The following is a 27193-nucleotide window of genomic DNA, read 5'->3' on the forward strand; positions in this document are numbered from 1 at the left end:
GGGGAAATTAGTTTCTGGCCTCTAGAAGCAGTAGCCAGAATGATACCACCTTAAGCAAGATAACCAAAAATAGTTGCTTGAATTTAACATTGAGGTTCTGTCTTCGTGATATATTTCCATAAGGGCATTGGCCACTCGAAGTTTGCAATAAGCATTTATCATTATAATTTTGTCAGATAGTAAGTAGGTAGCTTAGATGATCAAATGAAATGGGAGAATATATTCAAAGTTCTTTGCAAACTTAATGTATTAGCTATTAACATTATTAATAATCATAAAAATTAGATTGTAGCCTCCTCAAAGTCAAGAACTGTATCTTATTTCATGTTTGCAGCCCCAGTGACCAGCATAATAACAAACACTTAGTAAATGTTTGTTGAATTGAATTAAAAGGTTACCTGAAATCAGAAGGAGGCTAGCTGGCTGTGGCCTTCCCAATCCCCAAAGATTTCTCATCTCTGTTCTATATTAATAAGGAAGAACCACAGTGTGAGATAATCCAAAGTTTTTGTTTGGCATTGGGGTATCCTGACTCACTATGGGCAGAGCAAAGATCCCTTCTGAAATTAGGTTTGATTTATTGAGATTTGAATTGCTTGGGCATGCAGTGGCAGGACAGTGCGGGGAACCAGTAGCCTTCTAAAGGTTTGTGGCAAGCCAAGATAGGATTATAGATTATCTGTGGAAAATCCACAGAACAAATATTAACACCTGACATTTACATAGCAGCATTGTGAGGGTTGCTAAGTGTTTTTAACATACATCATTTAATTGGATCTACACACCAGCCTTTGGAATTGGTTTTAAATGTTTTAACTTAATTTTATTCATACGTATTTAAATATTTTGATTATTTAAATCTAAAGAAATCTCGCTTTATAGATAAGGAGACTGAGACCTGGGAAGATTAAGTAATTTGCTCATGATCTTAAAGCTACTGAGTAGCAAAAAGAGAATTCAAACTAGTGTCTCCTGACCCCAGAGTCAATGTTGTTTCTACAATGGCATGATGTTAGAATGTTGACTATGTGTACATATAAGGATATGTATACAGTATATATTTTTTGCATATACATGTAAGTGTGTATATATATATATGCACATGTGTGCAGTGCACATGTGTATTGGTAACAAATGTTTGCATAAATGTATGCTTGCATGCATAGGTTCACTGTGCGTGCATATTTTTAATATTTAAATGTATGTGTTGTGGTAGCATGAGGATCTTGAATCATCATCAGTTCTGGTAACAGGAAGAATTAAATGCATAGTTTTTCTACCTGACTTAGGTGCCCTTTGAAATGAAGACCCCTGGGGTATTGTAGAATCATCCATTTGTGTCTGTTCCTAACAGGCGTTTTATCCTGTCTAGCCAAAAGATAACCTCAATGTCTAGAAGAGGTCAGAGTTGGACCTTTTATTCACAAGGTCTTAAAAAAGGAACTGTCTGAAGGTGGTGGAGAAAATACCAGTTCGTGACCTTGGTAAGGTTGGGTTGTTGTTTTTTAAAGCCCTAGAAAGTGAGAACCCTTGTGTCTTACTGCAAATGCATTTTTAAAATATTGCTTTATTCATAAGTATACATATATCCTAGACCTGAAGACAGAACTGGGGCATGTGAATTCATTGGAGTTGTGTTTGCTGATACTTATGTTAACAGGGAATATTCCTGGTCTTTTTAAAACCCAAGCTTCCTGCCCCTGAGTAAGAGATAGTAGCCCTCTATTTGTCAAGAATGTGTGAATTGCACTGTCTTTTTTTGCTAGAGGCCCACCCTAAGCATGGGCTTTCTAGGGCACCTTGAGGCTAGTTTCAGGCTGCAAAATAATCAATTCTCAGTTGCAGAAAGAGGAAGGGTCTTTAATTATTGGATTTTCAGACACCTGCTTACCTGCACCATGCTTAATCAATCAAATCGACAAGCATCTAACCCTGTGCCTGGCACCGTGGATAAAAAGTAAATCCCCCAGGTTCCAAGGAGCTTTTTAAATGGTTTGTACTTGTTATCTTGGGCAAGCTAGGTGGCGCCATAGTGCACACAGCACTGGGCCTGGAGTCAGGGAGGCTCATCGTTATGAGTTCAAATCTAGCCTCAGACTATTAGCTGTATGACCCTGGGCAACAACAATTGAGTTTTTTATGTATGTATATATACAAATATAATGAATACAAAGTACTTAATAATAGCCGACATTTACATTGTATTTGATGTTTGCAAAACACTCTGTACTGATTATCCCATTTGATCTTCACAATACACCTGAGATGCTATTACTATCCCCATTTGGCAGATGAGAAAACCAAGTCTGAGAGGTTAAATGGTTGTCCAGAGCCTCACGAATGGGACTGGTGTGAAGCAGATGTTCCAAAGGCTAAGCACCAGTGCTACTGTCCCACTTAGCTTCTCTTATTACAAGGCTGTTTGGGAGGGTGCTAGGGGTCAGTTTTCAGCTTGTTTTCATTGTTGTTTTGTTGATTGTCCGGCTCTCTGTGACCCCATTTGGGGTTTTCTTGGCAAAGATATAGGAGTTGTTTGCCACTTCCTTCTCCAGATTATTTTACAGATGAGGAAATTGAGGCAAAGATGTTGAAGTGAGTTACCCAAGATGACATTCTTTGGGTGCAGTAGAAAGAACACTAGATTTGGAGTTAGGACCTGGGCCTGAAACTTTTTCCTGCTTCTCCTTACTCATATGACCAGGCCTGTAAGGTCACTTGCAGGTCTAAGTCTCTGATCTAAGGGGATGTTGCTGTTTGTCCTTTGTTCTCAAAGAGGACCATGACAATGGGGAGTTGATGTCATGACTTGCAGAGAATTGGATTTAAGTCAGGGAGGGCTATGCAAAGTCACCAGCCTCACTCTCTCCTCCAGAGTCATCTGGGGCCAGTGTCAGGATATATATCAGGATAAGTGGAGATGGCCCCAGATATTTAAGGCAATTGGGGTTGTGACTTGCCCGAGGTCACTCAACTAATAAGTGTCTGAGGTGAGATTTGATCTCAGGTCCTCCCAATTTCAGGGCCAGTGCTCTATCCACTGTGCCACCTAGCTGCCTTCTAAGGGGACTGAGAAAGGCAAGGTGGGGGAATTGCTATGTAACCTAACAGCTGTAATCTAGGAATTGCGCATGTAGAGACAGAGGGACCTCAGGGAATCTACTTCAAAACCCTCATGCTTTGTTGTTGTTTTGTTTTTCATATAAGGAACTGAGACCCAGAAATGTTTTTTTTTTGTTTGTTTTTTCGTGAGGCAACTGGGGTGAAGTGACTTGCCCAGGGTCACACAGCTAGTAAGTGTTAAGTGTCTGAGGCCGGATTTGAACTCAGGTACTCCTGAATCCAAGGCCGGTGCTCTATCTACTGTGCTACCTAGCTGCCCTGACCCAGAAATGTTAAATGACCTGTGTGCCCACAGGGAGTTTACATATAAAGCAGAAGTCAGATCCCCCAGATCCACACCCTGCCCCACTTCAGCTCCCACACTCCTTTTGCAATTCAAAGCTATTTCTTTAGATTCCTAGGAGTTTGAAGGGTTTTTTTGTTTGTTTTTCTTAAAGACAGGCTGAAGCTGTTAACTAACAGATAATTCCCTTAACCAAAAGGAAATGTAGATCCTAACTGAAATAGTTTAATCTTCTGAATGAAGAATGGACTTTAAAAGGGGAATGAAGGAAGGAGTCATGGGAAGGAGAGAAAGATTCATTAATGTGGCTTGAGATGACAGTACATGAACCTAGGGAGTTAATGGGATCATTTCCCTCCATTTATTCAAATGCAGTTGGCTTGACTTTAAAGAACTTTCTGGCTTCTCCTACAAGAGTTGTTCTCCACCATCTTTATAAAGAAATATCACATTGTCAGTCATTTTCTTCCCTCACCCTTTCCTTTCCTTTCTTTTCCTTTCCTTTTTTTAAACACGGAAGTCACTTAAATTGCTTACCCCTGGCATAAATGAAGAGGATGGCCTGGGTTTGCTTTGCTTCTTTCTTACCCCTGACCCATTTTTTCCAAAGATTGTGTGAGAATCCAGCAGTGTGTTGGGGGAGCCAGGGCCTGAAGGGAAATTGGTCCAACATAGCCCCTCACTTTCTCCTTTCAGAAACACCTCTGTTGCAACCCCCAAATAAGCTTTTTTTTTTTTTTTGGTGAGGCAATTGCGGTTAAGTGACTTGCCCAGGGTCACACAGCTGGTAAGTGTTAAGTGTCTGAGGCCGGATTTGAACTCAGGTACTCCTGACTCCAGGGCCGGTGCTCTATCCACTGCGCCACCTAGCTGCCCCCCCCAAATAAGCTTTTTATTTCCAATTTTGATCTGAAGCATGTGGGAAGGAGGTAAGTATGACAGAGACGTTGTTTAGGTATCAGACTGTGATTCCCTCCCTCCCCCCCCCACCAATTATTTCAGAGGTAAACTAATTTAAATGGGAATCTGGGTATCTAAGAGAAGAGATTGGGGCGGGCATTGAAGGTATTGCAAGATGGGGTGTTATTTATTCTCTCAGAAGCCATTAATGAAATTCATTTGTGGAAATCTTGAACCAGAGAATTTTTGCAAAGGGATGGGAGACAGAAACAGGCAGAAGGAGTCAATTATCCATTTTCTTTGCTCAAAATTGCTCTGCTAAATGAATTATTATGGAAATATTCACCTAGGGAAGCAGTGGGCACTTTTAATAAAACAAAACAACAAGAAAAACCAGCTTGGTACTGGCGAAATGCTTTGTGTTGTATGGCTTGGCTTCTCCATGACACTGCTCTCCAAGGTGGTCCATTTCTGCTTGTCATTCCTCCTCTGGGGTCACCACTGATTGCCTTTCCATGTAGCAGGTAGATTAACTGAGAGCCAAGGAGGTTCTAAGTGTCTTAAAATGCAGGCTAGGGAGACCAGGAAATAAAAACCCAATGTTGTGATTAGTCCCTCCGTTAATACACGCTTCTGTAAAATCCTCCCCACATTTCAGTGCATGGCATAGCCTGCCAGAGATGAGATTTTAGTACCTTCCATCTCTAAGCATTCTGAATCCTCTACCCCTTCTTCTTCTACCTGGCAGGTGGGGCTCCCACTAGAAGTCAAAACAGGAGATTGAGGACCTTGGGATGTGAGAGGAACCAAGGTCTGACCTTTCCCCATGACTTGGCTTCCTTCTGGATTCAGCCTAGATTGCCTCCCAGTCCTTCCCATAATAGGTTTCCTCACTTGGCCTCAAAGACTTTAACCATTTGGTAAGGAGCTTCCCTGGCGTAGCAACAAGAAAGTCCATAGGTTTGGAAGACGCTGACTTCATGGGTCATCAAGTCTTTTTTTCCACAGATGGGAGAACTGAGGCTCTGGTCTCATCAAAAGCAGGATTTGGACCCGGGTCCAAATTTGGACCTGGGGTATTCTTTTCAGCTTATTAAAAAGCTGTGCTAAGGATATAAGGATGCAGCCCTTCTGCTCAAGAAACTTACAGTCTATCAGGAGTAACAAATGTGCACATATGGAGAAAAATAAGATATGTAAAAGGAAGAAGCTGGCTCTAAATTTTGTCTCTGCTCCTTGCTGCTGGTATGACCTTGAGCAAATTGCTCAACCTCCTTGTGTCTTATTTTACTCATCTGTCCAATGAGGGTATTGGACTAGATAGCCTATGAGGTCCCTTGCAGGTCTAGATTTAGGATACTTTTTTAAATTATAAGGTAATTTCAGGAGTGGGGGGCACTTATGGCTGGGGTGCTGGGGAGGAATCAGGAACAGCCTTCAACTTTGGACTCATAAGAGCTGTGATCAATGCAATAGCCATTAATGATTCCAGAAAACTGGTGATGAACCATGCTGTCAGTTACAGAGAGGTGATGGACTAAGGCTTCAAGATGAGACAGATGCATATAAAGCTTTCTATATAGCCATTAAGGGAATTTGTTTTGTTTGACTGCATTTTTCCTTTTACAGAAAATGGTTTCTTTTCTTTCCTTCCTCCCCAGTGGGGTAGGGGGTTGGAAGGGAGAGAAAATACATTTCTTTTTATTTTCTTTTTTTAATAGAGAGGGGTTGCTACAGATGTGAATTGTTTCATGCACTTTCAAATGACATCACTACATTGTTAGTTTTACTTAACTATTTCACTTTGTTAGAAGAGACCTTTCACCAAGTGGGAGCAATCTGTAAGTGTTTGTGATGTAAAAAACCAAATAAATCAGTAAAACTTTTTTTTAAAATACATTTTTAAAGCCTCATGTGGGATGTGGTGCTTAGGCTGAGCATTGAAGGCTGCTAGGAGGTAGAAGTGATGAAGGATTGCATTCCAAGCATGAGGTACAGCCTGCGCAAAGACCCAGAGATGAGAGATGAAATACTGTGTGTGGTTGTGGGAATGGTTGGGGCATGGGGGGGAAGGCAGAGGGGGACAGTTCTAGGCTCAAAAGTCGGAAGACCAAGTCACCTCATCTATCTTTACCTCAATTTCCTCAACTAGAAAATGGAGGTAGTCATGATAATCACAATAATAACCAACCTGTATATAACACTTTAAGGTGTGCCAAGCACCATGCATATATTATCTTATTTCATCTTCATAACAACCCTAAGGAGTAGGTGTTATTATAAGCCCCATTTTATCAATGAGGAAACCGAGGCAGATGGTTAAATGACTTGTCCACAGTCACACAGGTATGATAGAGGCAAAACCCAGCTCTTTTCTCTGTCCACATCTTATATTTAAACCTATATAGGTGTACACATTGTTTCCCCAATACTAATAAGCTGATTTTTCTAGAGTTCTCTAAGGTTCACATAACTGTCCACCCTTTGTCTCACTGGGCTTCACAAACAGCCTTATGATGGCACTGGAGGTGGGATTATCTGCATTTTACAGATGAGGACACTAAGGTGATAAGGATCAGAGGTGGGATTTGAGGCACTATCATCCTGTACTATACCTGCCCTACCTACCTTGCTAGATCATTGTGAAGTAGGGGTGTAGAAACAGAAGGGAGTGGAAGTCCTTTGGAAACTGCTAAGGCTCTCTGGTGCCCTATGTCATTATTTGTTATTGTGCTTTTCCCCCAAATCAAAACTCCTGTCCCCCACCCCCTTCTGACACTTCCCCCACCAACACGTAACTCTCTGTGTGTCGGGGAGAAAGACTGTCAAATCGGTGGTTCCTTCTTCACAAGCACAAATTGGTTGCAAACTGGGTGAGGCCCCAGTGCCTCGCTCTCTTTATTCTCTCTAAATCTCTTCTCAGCCCTGAGAGGAAATGAACTTCTAGCCAGCCAGGGCTTAGCCAAGACCTTAACCAAGACTCTTGTGACCATATTCCATAAGCCAACTCTCTACGTCTGAAGTGCCCTTAGAGAAGGGAAAGTCTCCCAAGGGTGGGTATTCTTAACAATTTCTGTCATGGAGCCCTTTGATCATCTACTGAAGGCTATGGATCCCTTCTCAGAATAATGCTTTTCAATGCCAAAAACACAACCCCCCCAAACCACAGGAGTACAAAAGAAACCAAGTATATTGAAATAAAGCTATCCAAATTTTCCAAAAGGTTCATGAATCCCAGGTTAAGAAACCCTGAGGTGGATCACTTCACCTAGACAAAGTCCAAGTCTGACAATGAACGTCCCCCTGACTTTTGGAGGTGGGGACACTCATGCTCAGTGAAGAAACTGACAGGACAAAGAAGGCTCCAAGTGGGCGAGGTTGGCTTACCAACAGTTGTTGTCCAGAGCCTTGTTTATTTCCTCATAGACATTAGTGAGTAAAATATGTTTGGGCAAAAAGAAATCAGACACAGGCCTTTTCAGGGCTGGAGCCAAATGGATTTTTGTAGTGCCAGGAAGTACACAGAATATTTCCCCTCACTGGTTGCTTTCTTTCTATTTATTTTGGGCCATACAGTAGTTTTATTATGGAGAAGGATGGAGGGAAAACATATTCACCATTTCCGAATTCAGCCAGAAACAGATCGGGAATTCAGGATAGCTATTTTTTGCCTTCTCTCTCCAATCCATCTGTTTCCCTCTGTACGCTGGTGAAGATTGCCAAGGGGAAAAGGGGACCATTCTTGGACAATGCTAAAGGAATGTATTTCTCCTCCTGGATAATCAAACTATTCTAAAGACTGGATTCATCAATAGGCATTTATTATCATCAATTTTTCTTCTAGCCTCATCTTAAGAGGATATTTTCAGTAGATTTTCACTTGGATTGAGAGAGGGGCATTTTGTATACCCAACAACTAGTGCATAGTAAGCACTTAATAAATGTTTGTTGACTGACAAATTTAGTGTCAAGTATTCAGAGGACAGAAGATGAAAGAATGTCATTGTCAGAAGGGACTTCATCGGGCATCCAATTGAACCCATAAGTGAAAATAAATCTACTCTAACACTTCTGACAAGTTGTGATCCAATCTTTTCATGAACACGTATAGTAATGGGGTGCCCCACACCCCTCCCTGAAGCAGTCCGTTACACTTTGGGGTCGCTTCAGGCTGGTGAACTGAACATATAAATAAGTGATGGAGTAATCAGGCTGGCCTGTGACATGGCATTCATAAAGGCTAGAGCTCCTGGTGAAATGGGAAATGGCCTTGATTAGGAAATCAGGGTCATGGGTTCTAGTACTCTTCCTGTTCACTAGCTGGCCGGATTATTTTCAATGGGTCACCACTTCTCTGGGCTTCTCATTTTCTCTATCTGTGAAATGAAAGGTTTGAACTAAATGATTTCCGAAGCTTTTTTCCATCCATGATTCTCTCAAGAGTCTAGAATGGCAATGAGGGGAACTGGTTGACTAGATCATCAGATGGCTTTGAGATAAAGGTCAATCTCACTGGTGAATCATCTAAACAATTTTGAAATTGGCCCATAGACATTGATTTCTGTCTGATGACCATCTCACAAAATCTCATAACTTAAACCTGTATTGTGGTTTTATTTTTATGAGCTTGATAATAATTAATTTTTTTGGTCAATACTTCTGATTTTACTGATATAGGGAACTCATCTCCATTGATGCAGATGGGCTACTCACCTGAATCTTAGATAATTGCCTGTGGCCCTGAAAGGCTGTCAATCAATCAATCAATCAATCAATCAGTCAACAATGCTTGTTGATTGATTTATTAAATACTCACTATATGTTGGGTACTGTGTTAGACATTGAGGATAGACAAAAAAGGAAAGAGCCCTTGCTTTCAAGGGGCTTAAAGAAGGAAAGAAAGAAAGAGGGAAGGAAGGAAAGAAGGAAGGAAGGAAGGAAGGAAGGAAGGAAGGAAGGAAGGAAGGAAGGAAGGAAGGAAGGAAGGGAGGAAGGAAGGAAGGAAGGAAGGAGGTAGCAAATGGAGGAAAGGAAGGAAGAAAAGAAAAAGGAGGGAGGGAGGAAGAAAAGGGGGAAAGGAAGGAGGGAAGAGAAAGAGGGATGGAGGGTAGGGATTAAGGAAGACAGGAAAGAAAGGAGTGAGCATGGAAGGAAAGATTGATTTATTAAGCACCTACTATGTGCTAGATATTGTCCTAAACACTTTACAAATATCATATTTATAAAGATTAAAGACAAAAGAAATACATGGTAGTTAGGGAGGGACTGTGTCAGAAGCAGGATTTGATCTTAGTATTCCTTATTCCATAGCTAGCGATCTGTAAAGCACACTATACAGTAACAGTAATAATAATTTTTAAAAAACTATTGTAAAGCATGCTAAGATTTTCAAAATACTTTGCAGTCATTGTCTCATTTTCCTGTACACTAACCTATATTTTAAAATGAAGAAAAGAAAAAAAAAAGGAAGAAGCTATTGCAAAGCCCAGACCATTTGATTTGGTGTATATCTGGCCTGGGGGAGATTTTGCAAAAGCGCAGCACAACCAGCTGTACATAGGCCTAGGAGCTGAGCACAAGAATATGACTGAGCTTTCTAAGCTCCCAAGAGCCCCCAGGGAGGGCTTTGGAGTGCAGAGCTGAGCACACACCACACACATACACACACACACACACACACATGCATGCACGCACACACACAATCAAGCTGTAATTGTACCATCCTTATTATTCCAGCATGAATAATGAATCACTCAATATTAATAATTGCTCCTAACATGATATAAACATAACAGGAATGGTGAGGTTGATGAATTGATGTTGAGCCAAAAGCCCTTCAGCGGGTAACTAGCCTGAGTGGCCCAGGGCATCCCCCACCCCCACATCCCCAGAGTCCAGAGTGGACAGGATTCATTCATTACACTTGGCATACTACCCAAGAGGAATGGCTTATACGAAAAGAGGACCTGATGTAGGATCTTAAATCATAGCATCCCAGACTTAGATTGGGCAGGGACTCCAGAGGGCATCAAGATTGACCTCTTCATTTAAAGCGGAGGAAACCGAGGCTCAGGGAGACGTGAAGTGACATGTCAGGGTTACACAGCAAGTAAGTTTCTGAACCCGCAGTTGAAACCAGGTTTTCCTAGCCATGTGGTGTAGGAGATTGGAAGCCTGGAAGACCCGGGTCAAGGCACTTGTGGCTATGTGACCCCGAACAAATCAGTAACTTACCCTCTCAATGTCACGGGCAGCCCTGTGAGGTTTTCTGAGAAGGTGCAAACCTATTGGAAGAGGGATTTTCTCCCCTGGCTGCTTCCTATATCCCCAGCCTCCCTCATTTCAAATCCAGTGCCCTGCCCATCACACCACCTTCCCCTTCTCACATACAAGCAGATGATTGGCCAGTGGTTAGCTTTTAGTCCTAAATTAATGTAAGACTTGGGCTGTGCATCTGAGACTCAAGTGTTGTTAATCCCTGCACTTATTAATGAACTGGAGGAACATAAGGTGATTTGGGCCCATCTTTCTGTATTGTGTCTGTGTCTCTCCTTGCCAAATGCCCCTGGGGATATAGCAAAGAAGCCACTGCTCCAAACTCAGTGATTCTATAATAAGAAGTTTGTTTATGTACAGCCTTGGCTCTCTATTAAGATGATGCATGCATACGCACACACACACACATACACTGATCTATCTATCTATCATATAGACATATATTCATATATACATAAAGATACATCTGAAAAAATCAAGATGACTTTTTTGTATTTTTTAAACTGGTTATGTCAAAGCTAAGAGGTTACCTGTCACTCTGAATATTGCTTCTTGAATGCATTTAGATTTTTTCCGGCTCTTCACCTAACACTCTCAAAATAATTGACCACCTACAAAAGAAACTCACAGAACATTACATTAGTCGAATCCAACTGATCCAGTTTATTTGATTTCCCTGCCTTCCGTCTTCTCAGAAGCCGTGGGTGATGGCAAAGGATTCTTGAAAAGTGAGTTTTTCCATGACGTCATCGGAACAGCTTGTAGGATCTCCCCTCCCCCCACCCTCCTCTGGATCCCGCAAACTTTGTGTTTGGGATCCTTTTCTTTTTTATCCCGTTGTTCCCCACACGTTGGCATTCCTGCTGCCACCACGGGTTTTGCCAAGTTTTTAAGAGCCTCTTTTCTTTCATCTGGGCAACCCTGGGTCATTGGTGACTTTCCAAACGGGCATCAGGACAAAGCCCGAGAAGATACCCAAAAATCACAAACATGAGTGTTCCCAGAAGTTCTCAAAACCTTAATAATGATTTCTAATTACACGCTCAAGAGCCCGGGAATGAGCAAAGTGCCCTCCCAGCCTTCAGCCTGTTGTGTTGCTTCCTTGCCAACAGCAGGGGAAGAAAGCCTGGAGGGCTTTGGGAGGAGGCGGAGACTGAGGTACCTGAGGATTGTGTTAGATGCCAAGAAGCAGCTTTAACCTCCAGTGCAGAAACAGGCGCTGACATATCCCCTTGGCCAGGGACGCACGCTAGCGTGCCGGAGTCTACCTGAGAAAATGGTAAAGCCCAACCTTTGGGAATGCCGATGAGACCACCCTCCCGTGGGCTCGCCTTCCCCAGAATGAATGGCCAGCTCCCTTTGTGATGTCTGATTGACCTTAACCCTGGACAAGGAGGGGGCGTCTTTGCTTTCTGCTGAATGACAGGCACATTCCTTGGGGCACGGTTCACACCTGGTCTGGTGTGAATTCGTTCCAGGGGCCTTCTGGAGGCTATGGTCAGTTACCACGTCCTGATCTTTTGGGAAGGTGTTGAGTGGACCAGTCAGGGAAGTAACGAATGTGGCTGTCTGTTTTCTGACCCCTAGGTTCACCAGTATTATAGCTGTCTCCCAGAAGAGAAGGTCCCCTATGTCAACAGTCCTGGAGAAAAGCTGAGGATCAAACAGCTCTTGCATCAACTGCCTCCACATGACAATGAGGTAAGGAAGGCCATCCCAGGAAGTCACTCTTTCACATCTGTTGGAAGAGTAATTCCATTGAGGCTTCTTCAAAGAGAAAACTGGGTCTCCATAGTTCAGACCTTGCTTTCTGTTTCCATCACGTGAGCCAAAGTGAACTCACTCAGATTCTTGGGGCGTGGGGGGGGGGAGGGGGTTCAGATTGGAGGGTGTTCTCCCATGTTGCCTCTCACAGCCGACTGACGGGCAGGAGCACGTGCAGAATGAAATCAATAGCTCGTGTCCATACTTGCTCCATCTAAGAAGAAAAATCTGTCCATTTGGTGACTGCAGGTGTTAGAACTGGTTAGAATTCATCTCCCCAGCTCCAGCCCAGCAAACGAGCTGGGGCTCCCATTAATTTTCAACCCCATTACCTGTGCGTCAGGCGTGTAGTTCTTTCATGGGATGAGTTAGGTGGCTGGATGTGTAATTCTGGATACAACAGTAATAACTTACCAAGGCTAGCATTTATATAGTGCTTCGAGGCTCATAAATGGCTTTATGCACATTGCCTCATTGGATCCTCCCAGTGGAGGAAGGTGCTAGCATGTTCCCCATTTTATACATGAGAAAGCAGATGAAGGGGTATAAGACTTGCCCAGAGTCCCACAACTAGTAAGTGTCTGTCTGAGGAATGTCTGGGGTTTCTCTTTTGTCACTGTGGTGAAAATTTTGAAAAGCAGCTGCTTCTTTAACAAACAAAAGTCAGGGTCATGGATATTTCCAATCCTTGAAATCACCTATGAGCTGGATTTTGAAATGTTCTTTTAAAGACACGTCATGCCCCGAGGCAACCAGATTTACAAACTGGAAATGAATTTTTTTTTTTTTAAATGCTGAGGGAAGGGTAAATGAGATGATCCCATATAAAGGAGCTGTATTCTACACCCAGACTCTAACAGAGCTCACAGAAAAGATCCAGCTTAAGATCTAATAAAAGAAAGAAATCTCTTTATCAGGTGGGTGCCATCCATCTGATGCTTACACCCAGGTTGGGGCCTCAAGACCAAATGCTACAGGATGTGAATGAACATTTCTAAATCTTGGCTCACCCTATTTGGAGAAAAAGGGGGAGGGGAGTGATTTTCAGGCCCATCCTGAGAGGGGAGCTGTCCTGGACATGGACATTCTGCCCTTTTCCTGACAATACCCCGAGCGGTCTCTGCTGCCATGTCATCCAGACCTGTTTTCATCTAAATAGGCTTTTCTTTTCCCCTATAAAATTGAGAGACAGGCTCGAAGCGTGATGCCTCCTGAGCCAATTCAGAAATGAATAAGCCCGATTTTGCCACTTCATCAAGTGCACCTTCATTTAAAAGTTTGTTCCTGAACCCTAACTACATGTTGGGGGGCTGCTCCCGGTCTCTCTGGAGCACAGGCGCACAGGTACTTTTCTCGCTTGATTCATCATCAGAAGGTCTCTCTTCTCTGTTTCTGTGTGGGGAGCTGTGGTTTATGGGCTTTTTAAAAAATGAAAAGTGATACCGCACAAATTGCCTTTTCATGTTAGTGACAATTTAATACGTGCAAATCAGTGGGCAAATTAGGCCCATTCAGCACGCTCATTTTAGAACAAAAGATAATTGGTAAGGTAAATACTCCATCCATTTGCTTTTTTCCTCAAATCAGAAGACCCCATCATAGATAGCAGCCACGTGCTGTGGTTTGATAGAAGCCAGGCCCAGCAGCACCAGAGTCTTACTTTGGTCCTGCCACCAGCCAGCTATGTGCCCTTGGAAAAGTCATTTGAACTCCAAGGAGGCTTGGGCTAAAGGGATTCTATGGGACTTTCCATCTCTAATATTCCATGAAACTCTGTCCTTGTCAAGAAAGAAGTCAACTTGAATTATTCAATAATAGTAGTAGCTAACAGGGAGCGCTACATTTGTCAGGAGTTTTATATATATATATATATATTATCCCTCCTCATCTTCACAACAACCCTGGGAGGAGGTGGGTGCTATCATTATCCCTATTTTACAAATGAGCAAGGTAAGCCTGGGAGAAAGTGTGCCTTACACAGCTATAAAGTGTCTTAGGCAGGATTCGAACTCAAGACTTCTGACTCCCAAGCTTTCCTTAGTGAGTTGGATGCCATTCATTCCCAGATTGGGCTTCCATAGACCAAACCTAGAGGATGTGGTTGAGAATTCCTGATTCTTGGCTCACTATATTTGGAGAAGGGGGAAGGGAAAGGGTATAACTTTTAGGCTCCAAAAGACACCCCGAGACGGAAGAAATATAAATCCTAGAAAATATTCACTTAGTTGCCTCACTGAAGGCAAATCCAAACCAAAAACCAAGACCCTTCTATTTCTTCTCCTGAACACATGCCCCTGAGTAAATATACATGTATGTACATGTCACCACCACCCCCCAAAGTGCCTTGGAAGGAATTTCCGAGACCCCCCCCCCCCCTCCCTCTCCACCACTCCCTTGGCTTTGTTTCACTGAAATCGTCTGTAAACAAGATAGCAGCATGTCAGCTATGAGAACATCAGGCACCACAAGGTCGGTCAGTAATTCCTCAGACAGGCTGAGTTGCAATAAGTGTTTGGTGTGTTGCAGTGGGGAGGCCTGTGAGGTTCGCAGCAAATCTAGGAAGATGGTAAACCTTTTCACTGAGGGTCTGCTTGGCGCCACTTCCCTTTAAATAATGGAATTTGGATTTCAGTTCAGAAAACTCAAGATTCAATCCAATAAACACTTATTAAGCACCTACTATTCGACAGCACAGTCCTAATTGTGGGGATAACAAAGTGTTCAGGGTCTAATGGGGAGGCAGGAAATTGGGGTGGGGGGAGATGAGGGGATACCAGGCTCAGGGATATCTTGTTCACTGGAGTCCAATCCAGGCAGAGCAGCAGATGCAGAGACGAGTCAACTGAGTCCAGTTTCTGCCTTCTATAAAGGGAGGAGTTTAGTGTTCCACCTCCCACTCCTCCAATCAGAAGGGAGAGGGGTGGGAGTGAAGGGGTGTCAGTCATTGTAAAGTCATTACACATAGTCAGTAATATTAAAGACTTTAGCTGCTTGGTTGGTCTTGCCTCCCTAGAAGAGACCAGCCAAGAAGACCAATAAACCTTTCAGCCTGCATCAGAAGAGGATGCAGCTCCAAAGATTCCTAGTTTTTCTGAGCCCTTTTCACTTTGCATCGATCTCCATGAGGTTTTCTTCAAATGGCGGCATTGACAAAAGGTCCTGAAAATGTGGGCAGAGACGAGGGTCAGTCCAACCATGTTCTACCCAAAGTCCCCCCGGGTGGCTTGGAGGCCCAGACTAGGAATCCTAATGAAATCCATCTCTCTGCACGTCTCTCTGTGTCTCTAGGTTCGATATTGCAATTCCCTGGATGAGGAAGAGAAGAGGGAGCTCAAACTCTTCAGCAACCAAAGGAAGCGGGAGAATCTGGGCAGAGGAAATGTCAGGCCATTCCCTGTCACCATGACAGGGGCCATCTGTGAGCAGGTGAGTTTGCCTAGAATCCACACCAGCCGTGCCTTGACCACCATATGCTGGGGTCCAACGAGGACCTTACAGATGCCCAAAGCCCCTTCAAAAACTGAAGGCAAGGACTATCTCAGGCTAAATGGTAAAGAAGGCTTGGTTGCATTGTCCCTGGGAAACTGGTCTTTTCCTTATTTTCCACCCAATTGGAGTAAAGGCCTACTTTTTTTTTTTTGCAGGGCAATGAGGGTTAAGTGACTTGTCCAGGGTCACACAGCTAGTGTCAAGTGTCTGAGGTTGGATTTGAACTCAAGTCCTCCTGAATTCAGGGGCTGTGCTTTATCCACTGCCCCACCTAGCTGCCCCTAGTATGACTTTTAAGCTTGGAGAGTTTAGAGAAAACAACACCTGCTTGGATGAAGGTCTCTTTGTTACAGAAATCCTTCATCTGCTGGTTTCCACTTTGTTGGTTCATTTGCTTTCGCTGTCCCTTGAAACTAAGGCCTCATCTAGCCAATCAATCAGTGGATCAAAAGGCCTTTATTCCCCCCAATCTTAATAGTATTATTTTTCCAGTTACATGTAAAGATAGTTTTCAACATTAATTTTTATAAGATTCTGAGTTCCATCAAAAGGCATTTATTGAGCAGTGTGTGTGAGAATCTGAGCTAAGAACTAGTGATACAAAGAAAAGTAAAAACAGTTCCCAAGGAGCTCACATTCCAATGGGCGTGAATGCCACAGAAGCAATGTCAGACAATGAACCGAGATAATTCCAAAGGACCCATGATGAAAAAGGCTATCCACCTCCAGAGAGAGAACTGATGAACTCAGAGTACACAGCAAAGCAGACATTTTTTTTTTACTTTCTTTATATTTCTTGCTTTTTTGGGCAACATTACTAATATGGAAATATATTTTGCATGATTTCACATGTATAATTGATATCATATTGCTTGCCTTCTCAATGGGTGAGGAAGGGATGGGGGTGGAAGGGAGAGAATTTAGAATTCAAATTTTTTTTCAATGAATGTTAAAAAATAAATTTTAAAAAATTTTAAAGAGAAATTCAAAAATAAAAGAAGCCATGTCAAAATGGTAGAGAAGAAAGCAGAGGAATCTCATATGGGAGGGTGATCCTGGCTTGGAGTTCATCTAAGTATCATGGAATTCTAAGTGGGGGAAGTGGTATAGTGAGAATGTGGTGGGAAGGATTTACAGTCAGGAGACCTGAGTTCAAATCTTACCTCTCTACTTATTACTTTTTTTTTTTTAATATTTCACACATCATCTTACTTCTCTTTGCCCCAGGTCCCCCTGAAAAAATAAGGGAGTTGGACTAATGGCCTCCAAATTCTTTCCATCTCCAAGTCTTTTCTCCCATCAGCCTTCTCACGCGGTGTTCCTTGTCCTCTCTCTTACAGTGTGGAGGCCAGATTAATGGCGGTGACATAGCTGTGTTTGCATCGAGAGCCGGGCACGGGGTGTGTTGGCACCCATCCTGTTTCATGTGCACAGTTTGTAATGAGCTCCTGGTGGACTTGATCTATTTCTACCAAGATGGGAAGATGTACTGTGGCAGGCACCACGCCGAATGCCTGAAACCACGCTGTGCGGCCTGCGATGAGGTAAGAGTGGGTCCTTCCAGTCCCCCCAGATTTATGCCACCAAACAGATGCCCTGCCTAAAGTCATTCCAGCCACTGGGCCACAGTCAGGGTTCAGAGTTAGTAAATCTAGGGCACTCCACCATCTTTTTTGTTTAAACTTAGGAGACAAAAAGTTTATCATGAGTCCCACCCATCCCAATGGTCAAAATGTCTGGTAGCGTCCTCACCGTGGACGATCATGGTGGTCTGTCTTATTTCCTCCCTGAGAGATGGTTGCTACAGCTAGGAAGACCCACAAGTGGCTTCCCTTGGCTTTGGGCCAGTTATAAACTCCACCATAGAGAATGAGACCCCAGGGGCCTTGAGGTTTCACTTCTCTTAAAGGAAACTAAAGCCTGAGTTTTAATATGTATGTCTGGGCATTAGAAACAAGAGTTTCCTCTTCTCACCTAACTGTCTGCCTTTGGGGAAAGGCCCGGAATAAATAGAGAACACTGACCTCTGAGTCAGGCGGATCACAGTTAAACTGGCTATGTGAACCCAAGGCAAGTCGTTAAACTCTGTGTCCTAGCCAATTTCCCCAAGACTGTAATGTGCTTAATGTTTGGTAGAGGGAATGTCCTCACTGGGAATTCCTTGTTGGTGTTGCTGTTGTTGTGGTTCAGTCATTTCAGTCGTGTCTGACTCTCTGTGCGCCTCTGGGATTTTCTGGAGTGGTTTGCCATTTTCTTCTCCAGCTCATTTTACAGATGAGGAAACTGAGGCAGGGTTAAGTGACTTGTCCAGGGTCATAAAGCTAGTGTCTGAGGCAAGATTTGAACTTGGGAAGATGAATCTTCCTAACTCTGGGTTTGACGTCCTATCCATAGATGCTCAGTAAATGTTGGATTAGTGTAGAGCTCACTGCCTTACTTAGATGTTGAGATTTTTCTGTAGGAAGCCTGTAGACCCAAATCTGACTTCTTTCTGATTCATATGCCCTATGGAGTGAGAATCATTCTCACACTCAGAGAAAAGAAACCCTGGCAAAGGGGTAGAAGCTTGGGGCATGTAGTCTGTGCAAAAGAAGTTCCAAATGTGAGCAGCATTGCAATTTAACCTTGTGAAGGGTTTGGCCAACCAGTGAGTTTCTTCCTATTTAGGGAAAGAACCAGATTCAATTTGATTCGGCCAACATTTATTGGGCACCTGCTGTGTACAAGTCAGTGTGTCAAGAGCTGAGGAAAAACTGACATGATGCAGTTTCTGCCTCAGTGGGAAATAAGACAAGTACTCAGGATAGCAATAAGAAGGTGAGCCCGGATAAGTACTGGAAGAGAAGCACATGGCAGCTCAGTTCAGCAGATAGAGCTCTGGGCTTGGAATCTGGAAGCCCATGCTTCAGATCCCATCTCCAACCCATGAACACTGTGAGACCCTGAGCAAATCACGTAACCTCTATTTTTACAGTGTCCTCTACCAGAAAATGGGGTAATAATAGCATCTGCTTTGCAAAGGATCAGATGAGATCATATTTGTATCATATTTGGCAGATAGTAGGCACTTAATAAATACTTGTTTCTTACCTTTTAGGGCAGCTAGGTCATGAAATGAATAGAGTACCAGGCTTGGAGTCAGGAAGACCTGAGTTCAAATATGACCTCAGACAATTACTAGCTGTGTGGCCCTGAGCAGGTCACTAAATGTCTGTTTGCCTCAGTTTCCTCAACTGTAAAATAGAGACAGTAATAGCCCCTACCTTGCTGGGAGGTTGTTGGGAGGATCAAGTGAGATAATGGCACATAGTAAGCATGATAAAAATGCTTATTCCCTTCCCTTTCCCTTATACTGAGAATTGAATAACACAAAAGCCTCTTGCAAGGTAGAACAAGGTGGTACAAAGCAGGGGCATCATCATTGTCTGTGGGTCAAGAGGCAGCCTGGGCTAGTGGATGGAGAAGACTCCTTGTCATCTGGAAGGCCTGAGTTCAATCCTGCCCCTGAAATGTGCTGACTGTGTGACTCTGGGCAAGTCACTTAACCTCATGGTATCCCCATCTGGTAACTCTTCAGGACAGGATATAGACTGGCTTCTAATCTGCATTATTGGCTGAGAGAGTTTTTATCCTGGGAGTTACCCACACTTCAGAAGGTGTGGGTTCATCCTGCATCCTCACCCCCTCAAAAAGAGGTCTGTTTTTTTCAGGATCTGGCTTTTAATTGGTGTAGGGAGCTTCAGATGAGGAAACCCTCTCTTCCAATGCGGCTTAGCACCCATTTTGCCACAAATTCTGAAATAGCTGCTTGGGGACACTGAGAGCCTGTGGTCACAAAGCCAACAGGGGCCAATGGGGAGATCTGAACCCAGGTTCCTGTGTTTGAGGCCAGCCCTCTAACCGCTATACCACACTGTCTCTCATTATGGTCATTGTTGGAAGCTAAGAAGGATGCAGGTGGCCTCTTGTCCTTTGTTTATTCATTTTGTTTGCCTGGATGGTAGTTGGGTTTCCTCCTCTGAAGGAGGTGTTCCCTGAATCTCAGCAGCTTCCTGACAGGCACGCCTGGCTTTATTCCCCACCAGATCATCTTCGCAGACGAATGCACAGAGGCCGAGGGCCGGCACTGGCACATGAAGCATTTCTGCTGTTTCGAATGTGAAGCGGTGCTGGGTGGCCAGCGCTATATCATGAAGGAGGGGAGACCTTACTGTTGCCGCTGCTTTGAATCCCTGTACGCAGAGTACTGTGACGCCTGTGCTCAGCATATAGGTAAGGCCGCCAGCCTGCCCCCCAGGGGTGGGCTCCCTTCAGACCCCACGGAACTCAGCAGGTTCAAGGGAATGTGGCCACTTGAAAGTGATGTAGCCGAGTGGAAGAATTCAGATCCTATCTGCACTGCTCCCTGCCTGCGGGAGACAGTAGGGATCCAAGTACCAGTACTGAGATTCTCCCTACACAAAAAGAGCTTACACTCTAATGGGGCAGAGAACAAATACATATTAGTATATGTGTGGGGGGAAATTTATTGGCCTATACAATCATATATGTTTTAATATATAAATGTAAAGGGAACAACTAGGTGGCACAGTGGGTAAAGCACCGGCCATGGATTCAGGAGAACTTGAGTTCAAATACAGCCCCAGACACTTGACACTTACTAGCTGTGTGACCTTGGGCAAGTCACTTAACCCTCACTGCCTCGCCAAAAAAAAAAAAAAACTAGAAAAGAAAATATAAATATAATGTTATATACATCAGAGGCCATCCACAGAAATCTTACACACATATATATGTCTTTTCTCTTGATGGAGACATGGATAGGGTAGACACAGACAGACACATATAGATGATTGATAGATAGATGGATGGATGGATGGATGGATAGAAGATAGACAAATACAGTATATACAAACACATACATATACATATGTACATATGTAGAATTTCTGAAGCTGATAGGACCATTGATTTAGAGGTACCAGGAAACTTAAAAGGATACATAGGGTCTTTACGATGTGTGTGTTTATGTGTGCACATGTGCATGCATACGTGTGTGTGTGTGAGAGTGAGAGAGCGTGCCTCTAAGGTTTATCCACATACACACATATTGTTATCCCTTCCACATCACAACTTCCCCCATCTTGGTTTTGATATATTGCGGGTCAGCATAAGAAATTAAATGGAAATTTTTTTGGTTTTGCGGAAGCCACAGATGACACGTGAAGGCCAGCAGATGACACAGAAAAGGTTTAGAAACTCAGCAATGCATAAAATACATGTATGGTATTGTAGAAGATCAACATATATCTTTTAATATCATAACAATTCAAACCTATTCTCTGGTATGAAGGGAACACCAAAAAATTTTACATGGATTTTTCCAGATTGCAGGGATGCCACCCCCCAACCCCTGGGATATGGAAGGGAAAACTGTATACACAGACACACACTCATATATACATATATACACATACATACACACATATATACATATATGCACACACGTACTATACACACGTGCACATATACATGTGTGCGCACACATATACTCTACATATACACATATGTACACACACATATATATAGATAATCTATTATATATACTATATTCTGTTATATTTTTACTGTGTGTTTATACACACACATAGAGTAAAAATAAAGCGAATAATAACAAATGTGTACAAATTGTTAAGACATAGGGTTGTCCTAGGTGGCCTCCAGGTCCCTTCTAGCCCTAAGTCTACTTCCCCAATGCCCCTCTGACCCCCCTGCCCTTTGGACGATGACAGCTGTGGCTGGGAATGTGCCCCACGCATCACACGCACTAAACAGGAGACATGAGACTTCCTACCAGCGCCACCTCCATGGGCTCTGGGAGCAGAGCAGAGAAAGGGAGCAGGACCTCCCCTCCGCTCCCCAGAAGCCAGTTTGTTAGCCATTCCTCCAGCCTCTTGGAGCACAGGAGGAGCCTCCTGGGAAAGACTGGGGTGGGGCAGGAGGCTTGTGTGGGACGGAGCCCAGCAACACAGTCTCTCTGTACTGCTTTTGCAGCTCCTGGAAGTCTCTTTAGTCTCTGCCAACTCTTTACCTGAAGGAAGTGGCTGGGGAGATAGCGTGCCAAGCCATTCTGGCCCACTTAGGAGTCATTATGATAAAGGAGAAAATTCAGCTGGATGGAAAAGAGGGTTGGATGGATAGGAAGGTTTTTTTTTTTTTTCTGTCAAATTCCCCGTGTCATCAGAAGAGATTTGTTCACACAATGACTAATCCTAGGAGTTTTGTTTTTTTTCTAATGGGGGATTGGAGGGGGGGGTAAGACGAAACTGATAAAGATCAGTGTCCTCCTTGGTGCCTACCTGGGTGCCTGGGGATTGCTTAGTCACTCAACGCTGGCTTTTCAAAGCCTGGGTCTGTTCCCTGGTACATGTCTCTTCTGAACCCTGATGTTAGAAAAGCTTGCCCTGAAAAATACTCCTGTTCCAAGGCCGCCTTTACCGCATTGATCTGGCACTGTGCAAACTGACCTAATTTTCCTCTTCCCCCTCCCCAAAAAGAGGAGGGGGAGAAATCCCTGTTGTTTCAAAGCATCATATCCTAAGGGAGAAAAGCACTAGGGAACTATTGGTTCTCAAGAGTGTGAGTGTGTTTTCCTTGTGGGAAGTGGGGGTGGGGGTGGGAGGGAGAAGGAAGCATCTTAAGGGAGAATCTTAAGCAAATGGTTAAGATCATAGAGCCAAGGGCCCTCAGACACCCTCGATGCCAACGCCACTATTTCACGGATGAAGGAACTTCTGCCCAGGGAGGGTTATGCCGTGGGGAGCTGAATTATGGGATGTTGGTGGGGGGAGGAAGGGCAGGTCCTAATGAGTGTCAGAGATGGGATTTATTTTTCTAGTGAATCCTCTGATCGTTTCTGGGCTCCGGTGATCTTTGACAAGTCTGCCTCTGTGGGGACCAATTTTTAATTGGGGCGTGTTATCTTTACACCTCTCTGGGTCCACTTCCCCCACCTGAAAAGTGAGGGGCTTAGAGCAGATGGCCTCTGGTTTTTTAAATGTGATTCTCAGCATTCACTTAAAATGTCTCCTTCTCTCCCCTCTTTAGAGGGGGATGGACTAGATTGAATGAGGCCCTTCCAGTCCAAATCTATGAAACTCATTTAAACTCTGTAGAGGAAAAAAATAAACAAATACACGCTATGGGCCTGGCTTTCCTCTTGCATAACCTGAGAAGACTAGACTTATTTGAGTTCCGACCCTTTCCAGTTCCCTAGCCTCTCATCCTCAGTTCCTTCATCTATAAAACAGGGAGACTGGACAGGCTTGACCTCTAAGTCCCTGAACCCAAGCTTAGAAAAAGATGGGAATGCCTGTAGTATGATAGCGAGCAGCTGCATCTTCGGCAGGGGATTCTAAATGTGGGGTATGACCTCTGATGAGAAGTGCCAGCTCCCCCACCCTGGTGCGTCCAGAGAGGCAAAGCCTGACCACACAGCTGCAGGAGGAGGCCCAGCTAACCCCGGCCTCCTGGATTTATTGGATCCCTTGCTCCCTTCTGTCCTCTCAAACACAGTGTGACTCTCCCTCCTTCCCTTCCTCTTTCCATAAAAAAGAGGGGAGGGTCTGAGTTTTATGGGGAAGGTGCAGTCGTCCTCATGAGTTGCCTGCCATTTCAATGGATGGCGTGGCTAAAAATACCCTGGACTGTGAAGAAGATGCAGGCTTTGCTGCAAAAGAGAATTCTCCTTCCCCCAGCAAAAGTGTGGCCCTCTGCCGCTTGCACTGACACACAGTCCCTGAGTTTTGTGAGTGATCCCTCTTATCCAGATATCCCCTATTTATACAGCAGCTCCCTGCATTCACATACCAGGGACCGGTTGCTAGGGAAACGGTCTTTTTCCCCCCCACACACCCGGCCGAGTAAACAGTCCTATAAACAGACATGGGGATGGAGCAGCCGTAGGCACATGCATGCTCAGGAAAATGCTTACAGGGCTTGTAAAGGAGGCAGATCTGGACGGGGAAGGGACAGGCCCACTTCCAGATGTGTGGAGTTCAAGAGCAGGTCAGAGGAGCATCTGAAGCAGTGGATCTTTCTGCTGTGGCCTGAATTGCTGCTTCAGCCCTGCTCCTGTGCATTGGTTGCCTCTCCCCCAAGCCCCCCAGAGGCCCCCACAAACTGGATCTCCTCTGAACCGCCATCTTTGTCAGGCCCCAGCTGTCTCTGTTGGTCTCCCCAGGAGACGGAAACCATTAACCCTCTTCTCTGGCCTCATAAAAATGGGGTGGGAACACCCTGCACTTAAGGACAACAGTTGGAGGGGAGGGTTCCTTCATCTCAGAGAGCATTGGGTTAGGAGCTAGAAGACCTGAGTTCAAATCCTCCCTCGACCTTGAGTGGGTTATTTCACCTCAGTTTCCTCATCTGTAAAAGAATCCACTAGTTGGACCCTAAGGTCCCTTGCAGCTCTAAATCATTGGTGCTGTTTGTTCTCAGAAATCTTCCTAGCTCCAAGCCCACCACCGGCTCAGTACCCTATGTCTCTATTTCCCCACCTCCCCACCTCCAGCGGATGGAGGGAGGGAGGTACATCGCTTTCCACCTAGAATGTTTGAAAACCAGACTGTTCTGGGGGCATGGGAAGAGAGCCAGACGGCCTCGATTTGAGTCTTGGCTCTTCCACTTCCTAGCTGGGTGACCTTGGGCGAATGTCTGTCTCTCCGAGTGACTCATTTCCCTCATCTGTAAAAATGGGAATCAAAACACACCTCAGCTGTAACCCTAATTAGCTTCACAGAGCTGCAATGAGGGTGGACTAAGGTGAGGCATGCAAAGTGCATTGTAAACCCTAAAAACATTGTTGATGTCATCGTAATTTCAAATAATAATAACTCATGTTTATACGGTACTTTAAGAGTTGTACTTATAAATATGCCAATCCTGCCCCAGGTTCAGGAACTATAGGAACCACTACCAGTTATTGACACTCCCCACATCCCACTGTGCTGAATTAGCTTTAGTCCCTAAGAAAACATTAAATAGAATTTCAAATACTGACTTGTTGACCTTTTGGCAAAGGGCGTTTTCCTTACCTGGGAGCCCCTTTTAACCAATGAAATCACAGTTTTAATCTTATCCCATTTCCTAAGAGAATAAGACACAACCTGGGTATATTTTAACTAGAAGAAGAAAACGAGAGAAGTTCTGTTTCAGAGCATAGGCAGGCCTGGGTGGGGCATCTTTGTGAGGGACTCTGGACATTCAAGGAGGCTGGAGAGGACTCTGAGAACAAACAGAACCCCCTAGAATCTCCTCTGACACAACTCAGCTGCCCTTGGCCAAAGCTCATAACTTCCTTGGGTCTCAATTTCCTCATCTGTTGGTAAACTGCCCCAGGGATATTAATACTGGGATTAAAGAGAGTACTGCTGGTTCATGGGCACTGGAAGTGGTGGATCTTCTGATTCTCCTGGGGAAGGTCCGGAGGAGAGATTGGCTCTGATAGTCTGTTCTCACCAAGGAGCAGGGATGCTGACCTGTGTCTTTTCATGTTCTAGTTCTGGGCTAGGAATAGAGTTGCAGAAATTCCCAAGGACCAGCTGCCTCCCTTGGGAGCAGGCCTTGCAACTTGCCACTTCTTTTCCTTGCTAGCCCTAAACCCCCTCCTCAGCCCCACCCCCTGACATTCCTTAATCCCTCACTCAAAAATAAACAGAGACCAGAGCACTCCCCACATTGTTTGGGGAAGAAATAAATGAGCGTATAGCGTAACCAGAGCCTGTCTCCTCGTCCTCCTGTGGAGCCCACATAGCCAGGGAAGGTAAAGGGGAAGCTGCCATCTGGTTTTTTTTGCCCCTGCATTGCTGAGAATCTCCGCTAGCCACCTCCTTGCTCAGCGTCCCACTGCCACATCATTAAAAGTCGATCTTAAGAAAATAGCGTTAGCTTTGGAGCCCTGCTTCGAGGAGGGTCAGTCAATAAATAGGTTGGGATTATTTCCTACCTGCTGAGAAAGAGGGTTGTTAAGACCTTAATGAGGAAGATGACTTTCCTGCTCATCCTTCAATTCTGCAGAATAAAGACCCATCCATGGCCCTTTGGCGCTGCCCCTCCCCCCACCTGCTGGGGGAAAGAAGGGCATCTTCAATCACAGGATTGTTGACTTACAGTTCAGGTGGACTGTTGGAGGTCCACTCATTCTGCCTCTCGTTTTACAAATGGGGAAACCGAGGCACAGAGTGGTTAAGTAACTTAGCTGAATTCTTGTGGTTGAGTAATTCTTCAAGGACATGCCCAGGAGCCAACAGTGCACCAGCTGTGTCCCATGACCAGAATTCTCTTCCCCCTCGCTTCTGCCTCGTCCTTCAAGACTCACCTCAAATTCTACTGCCTGCGGGAGACCTTCCCTGGACCCTTCTGTTGCCTTAATTACGTGGGGATGATCTGACGATCCCCACTTTATAAAAGAGGACACTGCGCTTGTCTGAAGTCACTCAGTTAGAATCCAGAAGGCTGAGTCCTCTAAGCTTTAACACCGATGCCCTTCCTGCTACAACTGCCTTCTCTGCTTTTGTCCCCATGCCCCCCAAGACCTACAGACTCATCCCCTATTCTCCCACTTTTCCAAGCCTGGATAGCCAGGCCCGTCTGACCGATGTGGTCCCCAAGTGCCTTCAGTGGACCATCTGTAGTTCTTGGTTAGGCTAAGTCCCATCCTCCCAAGACCAGGACATTAAGCAGCAGTTGTCCCAGGACTCCTGAGAATACCTGGTGATGATGACGTAGGCCACTTGTGGAATGAAAACCCAACCGAGCAAGCCAGTTTATTCCTCTAGATTCTTCAACCAAGACATCTTTCCTTAAAGGAAATGAGTCATACTTAATATGGGGAAAGTGGGGGCTGGGTGTGGAGGCTCTGGTGAGACTCCGGCGCTTCAAGGCTTTGTGACTTCATCAGTGTGAAATCAATGTAACCTTGCAAGGGGGTGGAGGGGTACAGTGGACAGCCCACTGACTCCAGAGTCAAAGGATGTGGGTCCAAATCCCTCCTTTGTGACCTTGGGCAAGTCAGTCACCTCCTTGGACTTCAGCTTTCTCGTCCATAAAGAGAAGGGATTGGATTAGAAAGCCTCTGAGGTCCCATTCAGCTCTACGTCTCTATTCCTGTGACCTTTGTGTCATTGGGCAGCTGGGTAATACAGTGGTTAGTGCTCTGACCAGGAGTCAGGAAATTGTTGTTGTTGAGTTATTTCAGTTGTGTCTGACTCTTTGCAACCCAATTTGAGGTTTTCTTCACAAAGATACTAGAGTGCTTTGCCATTTTCTTCTCTAGCTCATTTTACAGATAAGGAAACTGAG

At 44.4% G+C, this 27193-nt stretch overlaps 1 protein-coding gene across 4 annotated transcripts in view; it reads left to right on the forward strand.

Moving 5' to 3' along the window:
- PRICKLE2 (prickle planar cell polarity protein 2) overlaps positions 1-27193 on the forward strand; it is a 366874-nt gene that overhangs the window by 287812 nt on the left and 51869 nt on the right. For all 4 annotated transcript variants that reach the window (XM_043965328.1, XM_043965320.1, XM_043965312.1 and 1 more), the window contains 4 exons: positions 12167-12280; positions 15632-15769; positions 17173-17376; positions 19918-20104. In XM_043965328.1, the coding sequence (XP_043821263.1) occupies positions 12167-12280; positions 15632-15769; positions 17173-17376; positions 19918-20104 (643 nt within the window). The remainder of the gene's footprint in view (positions 1-12166; positions 12281-15631; positions 15770-17172; positions 17377-19917; positions 20105-27193) is intronic.

This window comes from Dromiciops gliroides, chromosome 1 (genome assembly GCF_019393635.1).
Source record: "Dromiciops gliroides isolate mDroGli1 chromosome 1, mDroGli1.pri, whole genome shotgun sequence".
Taxonomy (NCBI): domain Eukaryota; kingdom Metazoa; phylum Chordata; class Mammalia; order Microbiotheria; family Microbiotheriidae; genus Dromiciops; species Dromiciops gliroides.